This window comes from Neophocaena asiaeorientalis, unplaced genomic scaffold (assembly GCF_003031525.2).
Source record: "Neophocaena asiaeorientalis asiaeorientalis breed wild unplaced genomic scaffold, Neophocaena_asiaeorientalis_V1.1 scaffold801, whole genome shotgun sequence".
Lineage (NCBI taxonomy): Eukaryota > Metazoa > Chordata > Mammalia > Artiodactyla > Phocoenidae > Neophocaena > Neophocaena asiaeorientalis.
The window spans coordinates 647,307-656,648 of NW_020174376.1; the positions used below are offsets into that span (position 1 = coordinate 647,307).

The following is a 9,342-nucleotide window of genomic DNA, read 5'->3' on the forward strand; positions in this document are numbered from 1 at the left end:
GAGAGAGGGAGAGAGGGAGAGAGGGAGAGAGGGAGAGAGGGAGGGAGGGAGGACAGAAGAAAGGAAGGAAGGAAGGAAGGGAAATGTCTTTTAAAAAACTGGAATAAAAACAGAGGTGAAATCACATTTGGAGATGAATGCTAATGATGACAAACTTTTCTCTGCTTGTGAATATATAAACAGGTATACTGCTGTGACGTATGTTAGTAAAAGCATGAAGCTTAACTCAAACACGAAGCCCGAGTCAGTGTGCTCAATGTACTTGGAGAATTTAATAGAGGATAGAGGCAAAATGAAGGAGTGAAAATAACCAAGGAGATATTTACCTGTATTCAAGCAAGTCAGAAGTCTATCCATTTGTTTCTTTCTAAAAAAATAAAGAAAAGAGCATTTTCATACTGTTCCAAAGCTTTACTACAGAAAAGTATCAAAAAGAGACTCTATATTTGCCTGAGAGCAGCTCAAGGAAAATGTTAAATTCTGAAGTTTGTTGTTCAAGGCTCCAACCTATCATTTCAACACTTTTTCCTCATTATAGGACACTGTTCCTCATCTCCAATGTCCTCATATTTTTTTCTCTCTTCCCCTTCTACACCACCTACTCTCAAGCAAAGGATTTCAATGACTGATAAGGTTTTATATTACAGGGTCACAGAATTTGAGAGCAGGTAGTGATCTCTGTGATTTTCAAGCTTTGGTTTTTTTTGAAGAGGGGGAACTGGAACCTGTGTTTCAAATAAAATTTTATAAAAGTCTAATATACAAGAAGAGACAAAAGTGTACCTGCTCTGGTTGAACCAGTGGTGGGTGGAGGCCTAGAGTCTCGGCTTCCTGGAAGTCCCTGAGGCAGTGCCACAGATTTTCCAGGTTTCTAAGGAATATAGTTTAAAAACCACTTATCCATACCCTTCATTTTACAGATGAGGAAACAGATCTGGAAATGCGGGATGATCTGTCTAAGGTCATGCAATGACAATGCCAAGACTACTACTACCTAGGTCTCTTGACCCTTAGTTAAGCTTCTTTAGGGGCAACATAAATTTTAACAGAGAAAAACATCCCATTATGCTTAAACAAAGGATTGAATATGGAAGTATCGGCAAACTCAACTAAGGAAGTTTATAGTAAGTAGGGTAGAACACACCGTAAGACTGGCCTTATCAGGAGAATGTCTAGTATTATACAATACAGACTGTGCTTCAGGAAAAGTAGCAGCTTTCTTAGGGATAAACATGAAACATCTGCTTTATATAAAGTAACTTCTAACAGTAAATTTTATTAATCTGAATTTCAGCTGAGCTAAAGTTGACTTCACTATTTAACTTTTTTTTTTTTTTTGTGGTACGCGGGCCTCTCACTGTTGTGGCCTCTCCCGTTGCGGAGCACAGGCTCTGGACCTGCAGGCTCAGTGGCCATGGCTCCCGGGCCCAGCCACTCCGCCGCATGTGGGATCCTCCCGGACCGGGGCACGAACCTGTTTCCCCTGCATCGGCAGGCGGACTCTCAACCACTGCGCCACCGGGGAAGCCCGACTTCACTATTTAATTCAGTGACTATATAAAATAATCTAGGGAGGGTCCATTAATGCAAATAAATAGTACAAGTAAGAATGAGCACATGGAAAGGGATGTATAGTCTATTTAAGAGACAAACTGCTATCAAAAATTGTAGCACACGAATTGTTAATACTTAGGTAGATACTGTAATTGAAAAACATAAGATTTTTAGAAGAGGACAGAACTTTTCCAGTTCACCTTCTTTTATTTAATAGGTGAAGAAAATAAAGCTTAGAGAAGTTATATAAGTTGTTATTGTCTAAGGTAAACCAGAAGTTAGTGAAACAGCTAAAACTAGAACTCAATTCTCTGACTCTTCCCATTGAATTAGGCTTTTTTTTTTCTTTTATAAGTTAGTCTAATCTATTTGTTAAATCAGGTCCTGACCTCTACTTGAAAACACTGCTAGTAGATGTTCTTTATTACTATATTTACTTGAGAACAATAAAGGTATATTTACAAAATATTCTGTAATTAAAGTTGGTCATTAATTTGAACAAGATCCCTTTCCTTCTCCCCATCTTTAAATTAGTTTTAATGAGTGGGATCTGACTGTGCATCACAATTACATGGAATATGAAGCACCTTTTAAATCCAATATAAGATCTTCTTGTAAAGGACTGATAATCAGCCATTTAAATAAATTGAGTGGCTATTATGTGCTTGTGCTAGATACTGTCCTAGGTTCCAGAGATACAAAGATAAATACAAATAGTACTAGCCTTTGAGGAGCTCTTACAATCTATTAGCTATCAAAATTTAGTCTCTGAGTTTATTTCATTTTTTAACTTTTTATTGTTGAAAATTTCAAAGATGCTTATATTTAACAGATGAATGAATCCCCATGTATCCATGGCCCAGCTTCAATAATTATTAACTCATCATCAATCTTATTTTAATGATACCTCCACCTACCCCCTCTTCTCCCATATTATTATTATTTTTTAACATCTTTATTGGAGTATAATTGCTTTACAATGGTGTGTTAGTTTCTGCTTTATAACAAAGTGAATGAGTTATACATATACATATGTCCCCATATCTCTTCCCTCTTGCGTCTCCCTCCCTCCCACCCTCCCTATCTCACCCCTCTAGGTGGTCACAAAGCACCGAGCTAATCTCCCTGTGCTATGCGGCTGCTTCCCACTAGCTATCTATTTTACTTTTGGTAGTGTATGTATGTCCATGCCACTCTCTCTCTTTGTCCCAGCTTACCCTTCCCCGCTCCCCGTATCCTCAAGTCCATTCTCTAGTAGGTCTGTGTCTTTATTCCCGTCTTGCTCCTAGGTTCTTCAGAACTTTATTTAAAAAATATTCGATATATGTGTGTTAGCATACAGTATTTGTTTTTCTCTTTCTGACTTACTTCACTCTGTATGACAGACTCTAGGTCCATCCACCTCACTACAAATAGCTCAATTTCGTTTCTTTTTATGGCTGAGTAATATTCCATTGTATATATGTGCCACATCTTCTTTATGCATTATCTGTTGATGGACACTTAGGTTGCTTCCATGTCCTGGCTATTGTAAATAGAGCTGCAGCGAACAGTTTGGTGCATGACCTTTTTGAATTATGGTTTTCTCAGGGTATATGCCCAGTAGTGGGATTGCTGGGTTGTATGGTAGTTCTATTTTTAGTTTTTTAAGGAACACCCATACTGTTCTCCATAGTGGCTGTATCAATTTATATTCCCACCAACAGTGCAAGAGAGTTCCCTTTTCTCCAAACCCTCTCCAGCATTTATTGTTTGTAGAAGCAAATTCCAGACATCACATCATTTCATCCATAAATATTTTAGGATGTGCCTATAAGATATAAGGATCCTTTTAAAAACATACCTATACTACCATTATATGCCTAAAAGTTAATAATTTCTTAATATCAAATATTTGGTCATTACTCAAATTTTCAATTATCTCAATATGTTTTTTTTTTTTAGTTAGCTTGAGTGCCCTTCAAATGGATTCATAGAGCCTGTAAACAAGGGGCAAAACTTACCATATATGTCTGGGTAAAATTTGCATTATCAAAAAAGTTATGTCATCAATCTAATATTATCTCAGTCATAGATAGTTCCCAAAGAATTTAGCTAAAAAAATATATTGCCTCCAGGTACAAATATAGAAAGCAAAAATGAAGTAGTGATACACTCTTACAGAGTTTTTGTCCAAGTAGAGAAAATAGAGATAGGTGGTATTTCTCTGAAAGTTATCCCTAGTCAAGACCTTGAATAGAGTTTTCTTTTAAATCATTAGGAGGAAGTGAATTTTGTGAATGAAATATGGGTGACCCAATTCTTCCATGTATTGTTAAGTTCTTTATACCTTATGCCATAGAAACTGTGAGCAGAAAGATATTTGAATACTTCCAGCTGAGCTGATACAGAATCAGAATCAACAAGCCAACCAGTTTATTTATGTTTCTGTGGGAAAGTAAGAGCTAAGAGCTATGTCTATATTTAAGTCTCCTGTTAAGAAAGGGGGAAACAGATACAATATCATAATGAAATCATAGCGAACATTACTGAGGGCATGGTAAATGCCTGGCACTATTCTAAGTGTTTTACACGTATTTATTCATCAGGGCATCACAGCAACCTCATAAGGTAGGTACTATTATTATACCCATTTTACAGATCGGGAAACAGAAGCCCAGGTTACATATTCTAATAAGTGGCAGAGCCAAAATATGAACCCAGGAAGACTGGCCCCAGAGCCTATATTGACCTTACCCAGTATACTATATATCTCTCAATACAAGGTTTCTAGTGAAAATTGTTATATTTTTTTCTAACGGTGAATACATCATTTCTGTTGAATTATAACTTACTTGTTTTCAGATTCTGGCATGCGAGAAACTTTTGGAACAAGAAGACGAAGCAAACACCTGTATGATAAAGTAATATAAAAAGTGATGCTTAGGAAGAAATATGTGAAAGAATATATACCAAGTTATTAATCTTGATTAGCCCACGAGGCAGAAGTGAGAAAAGAGAGGTAAAAAAGGAGATTATTTTATTTATAGGTCTTTGTATGTCTTAATGGTTGCAATGAAAACATACCAACTTTGTAATTTTGGAAGAGTAATTTAATAAAATAATTTTAAAATGAAAGTGTTGCTTGACAAATTCTTAAATAGTTCCACAGTTTATCTAATTGCCCCCAATCACCTGCCAGAACATCAGATATAGTGTACAAGTCTTTTATATTTTTCTTTCTATAAAGGAACCTGGAACTGGCCTTTGGGTTCCACATAAACTAGGATGAATATTTTTTGAAGGGATCTGGTGGCATGATGACAAACTGACAAAATAAGGTAGTTTGTAAAGTTTCAAATCCTAAAAATCTTTAAAAAGAAAAAACACCATCAATCATCCAGAATAATTTTAGATATTTATCTGACTAAACGTATGTATCTCTAGACTCCTTCTGATACTTTTGTATCTGTGACTCCATTTCCCTTCAGAAGTATGGCCTCAAGTATAGTTGACCAATGGGAGAATTACTATAGAACCCTTCTGGTTTATTTTTCCCACTGGCATACTCTCAGTTACATCATTAGGAGTTACCATGCCCTAACCTCACCTTCCTCTGTCTCATTATTGTATGTAAAAGTTCCCTTTTGATAAACCATTTTCCTTCATACAAACAGAGAAAGGGGAAGATCAGTTTCAACTGATATCTTTTTTTACCTTAAGCATCCCTACCAAATTTCCAATAGCATTTTTCACATAAATAGAAAAAAAAATCCTAAAATTCAAATGAAACCACAAAAGACCCTGAACAACAAAAGCAAGCTTGAAAAAGAACAAAGCTAGAGCCATCACATTTCTTGTTTTCAAACTATACTACAAAGCTATAGTAATCAAAACAGCATAGTATTGGCATAAAAATAGTCACATAGACCAATAGAACAGAGAGCCCAGAAATAAACCCATATATATACTGTCAACTAATATACGACAAGGGAGACAAGAATATTTAATGGAGGAAAGATAACCTTTTCAATAAGTGGTACTGGGAAAACTGGATATCCACATACAAAAGAATGCAATTGGACCCCTATCTTTCACTACTCAGAAAAACTAACTCAAAATGGATTAAAGACTTAAATATAAGACTTGAAACCATAAACGTCCTAGAAGAAAACACAGGGAAAAAGCTCCTTGACAATGATTTTTTGGATATGACACCCAAAGCACAAGCAACAAAAGCAAAAATGAGTAAGTGGGGCTACATCAAAGTAAAAAGCTTCTGCACAGCAAAGGAAACTATCAAAAAAAGGAAAAGGCAACCTATGGAATGGGAGAAAATGTTTGCAAACAATATATCTGATAAGGGGTTAATATACAAAATATATAAGGAACTCCTACAACTCCACAGCAAAAAAACAAATAATCTTATTAAAAAACGGGCAGAGCCCCTGAATAGGTATTTTACCAAAGAAGACATCCAAATGGCCAACAGGTACATGAAAAGATGCTGAACATTACTAATCATCAGAGAAATGCAAATCAAAACCACAATGAAATATCACCTCACACCTGTTAGGATGGCTATTATCTAAAAGACGAGACATAACAAGTGCTGTAGAGAAAAGGGAGCCCTAGTGCATTGTTGATGGGAATGCAAACTGGTACAGCCACTGTGGAAAACAGCATGGAGGTTCCTTAAAAAGTAAAAATAAAACTACTATACAATCCAGCAATCCCACTTCTGGGTATATATCCAAAGGAAAGGAAATCACTATCTTGAAGAGATAGCTGCACCCCCATGTTCACGGTAGCATTATCCACAATAGCCAAGACATGGAAACAACCTAAGTGTCCATCAGTGGAGGAATAAAGAAAATGTGGTATATGTACATACACACAAACAGGAATATTATTCAACCAAATAAAAGAAGAAAATCCTGCCTTTTGTGACAACACAGATGGACCTTGAAGGCATTGTACTAAGTGAAATAAGTCAGACAGAGAAAGACAAAAACTGTATTGTCCACTTATATGTGGGATCTCTAGAAAAAAAAAAAAACAAAAGAAAAAGAAAGAAAGAAAGAAAATCCAAACACATAGAGTAGAATGATGTTTGCCAGGGCCTGTGGGTGGAGAAAATGGGGAGATGTTGGTCAAAGGGTATAAACTTCCAGTTATAAGATGAATACATTCCAAAGATCTAACGTACAGCATGGTGACTGTAGTTAACCATACTGTATTATACATTTGAAAGTTGCTAAGAGAGTCAATCTTAAATGTTCTCACCACACACAGTGTGTAATTTTGTGAGGTGATGGATGTATTAACTAATCTTACTGTGCTATTTCATAATACGAATGTGTATTAAATCACCAGGTTACCTATCTTAACTTATACAATGCCACCATTTGTCAGTTACATCTCAATAAAGCTGGGAAAAAAACCACTTGGTATTGTAGGCATTGACTCAGCTTGATCCCATCAGTACTATTTTGGCAAAGTTTACAGACCAAGAGTAACATGTACAGAGGAGATCCTTTCACATCCACAGGATGTGGATTACTTACTTTAAAGCTACAATGACTTCTTGTGCGTCTTCTGAATAACGAGCTAAATATTCCAAAGCTTTTTCTGCCACGATCTGTTGTTCATTCTATAAAGGACAAATATAATATGTTAAATTACATCTCAAAGTGATACTTATAAAATGTTATCTATATTCCTGTCCATTAAGGGGAACACAAAATCTGAACTTGTTTGTTTTGTATTCTCAAAAGCGCTACTGCAAGATGGTAGAATGAAGATATAACTCATTGACAAAAACAGAACAGGTTCATATTGGCCCCAGAAAGCCACTCCTCCCTATCCATAAACGCTCACAGCCTTGCCAACACGGCCTTGAATTCACTAGGACTAATCTTACTGTGCTCTTTATTCCTGTTTGTCAGCAGTAGCCAAAAGAACCCTGGACTCTGAGGTCACCCTCATTTCCAGCACCCTCTGTAAATCCCTTTTGTCCTCTTTTCTCATTTCTCCCCAACTCTTCCAACCCTTCCACTATGCTTTCTGAAATTCAGTCCATTATCAGCAAAGTCTCCTCTATGAGCAACTTCTTCCCAGAAAGTTCCCTCTACATTCTTTCTCTAATGGAAATCTATGTTTCTCCAAGGACACTGCTTCCAATAAAGCCCTCTCAAGTAGTGGCTGTTTTTCTTTCATCTCCCTAGACCTGGAGATGGAGTAGGCATCATTTTTGCTCATTGCTGTTTTAAAATTATTCTCCCTCTTGCTCCCTAAAACCCCCAGCTTTGAATTTCCTGTCACCAGACTATATCACCCATTATCCCTCACTGTTATGGTGAACTGCTCTCAGACCATTTCTTCTCATTTCTTAATGATTTATCTACTCCTCACAGTTATTTTTTCCAAAATATACTCCTGTCAATTTTTGGCATTTTCATTATACAGATAGATGATCCTTTTAATATCCTAGTCTCTTATTTCCTTGAATTCCACTCTGCCAATTATCTTAGCCATTCACTAGCACAGTCATTCACTGGACACTGTCATCACTAAAAGCCAGGTCATGCAAGTGAGGCTCCTAGGGCACACAATTTATGGACGCACTCATTCTCAGGGTTGTGCATGGACCAATTCTAGGTGCCTCACTCCCTCACTCTTGTCTTGTACCCTGCTCTATTTCATGTATTCTACCATCTCCTACCTTTCTAATTCACTCTCTCTACCACTCCAGCAATCCTTCAACTGCATTAAGATCTCCAATACATTGATACTACTACTATTTCACCAACCCTCATCCCCTTGAAGTCCTCCTCGGTATCCAGTTTAAATTCCATGGGGATTAATTATAATCACTCCCTTGTTCCTTGATTTTCCTGCCCCTCTTTTGCTTCATTGTATTCACCTGGCAAAACCATAAGCCTGGTTAAATTCAACTTTCTAGTGACTTTTGTGCCTGCATCCATGCAGCTGAAAGTAGCTGGGTAAAAACCTGTACAACTATTTGTTTTATTTTTAAAACTTCATCAAATGGACCTTACTGCTACAAGGCAAGCATACCACACTACCCTTGCCATTCACTTTCTTGATTTTCTGGATGATTAGTTGATATCTTATCCTCTTTTCTCAACACCTAACACCTCCTCTCCTATTCTCACTCTCAGGTGATGACCATGTTTCCTACTTCACTGAGAAAACTGAAGCAGTCAGAAAGAGAACTTCCACAGATTCCCACTACCAAATCTATTCACACACCAGGAACCACACCACATACTCTCAACTGCTAACATAAATGAACTATCCATGTTTCTTCCTAGAGCCAAACCCTAAACGTATACACTTGCATCCAGCACCTCTTGCCTATTTAATGACATTACTCTAACAATTTTCATTTTTCTCTCTCACATTGTCAATTTTTGTTCTCTTAACTGGGTCATTCCTATTAGCAAATAAACATTCTCACTTATCCCATTTCAAGCAAACAAACAAACCTCTTGATCCTACTTCTCTCACCAACTACTGCCCAACTTTAAAAAAGATTTTGTTTTCTTGCCCAACTTCTTTTCTTCCCTTTGTAGTAAACTCTTCTAAAGAATTGTCTATACTTACTGTATCCAATTCCTTTCCTTCAATTCTCTCTTCAGCCTACTATAATCAGGTGTTTGTCCTACCTCTACCAAAACTGCTCTTGTCAAACTCACCGATGACCTCCATATTATAAATTCCAATGGTCAGTTCTCAGTCCTCACTGTATTTGACCTATCAGCAACATTCAACATAGTTGATCAC

At 36.8% G+C, this 9,342-nt stretch overlaps 1 protein-coding gene across 1 annotated transcript in view; it reads right to left on the bottom strand.

The window, feature by feature from the left end:
• Positions 1-9,342, bottom strand: part of TEX11 (testis expressed 11) — a gene marked incomplete at its 5' end in the record, with an annotated part of 152,850 nt that overhangs the window by 76,399 nt on the left and 67,109 nt on the right. Inside the window, 3 exons of the mRNA XM_024756342.1 lie at positions 327-367; positions 4,389-4,445; positions 7,101-7,186. Coding sequence (XP_024612110.1) covers positions 327-367; positions 4,389-4,445; positions 7,101-7,186 — 184 coding nt within the window. The remainder of the gene's footprint in view (positions 1-326; positions 368-4,388; positions 4,446-7,100; positions 7,187-9,342) is intronic.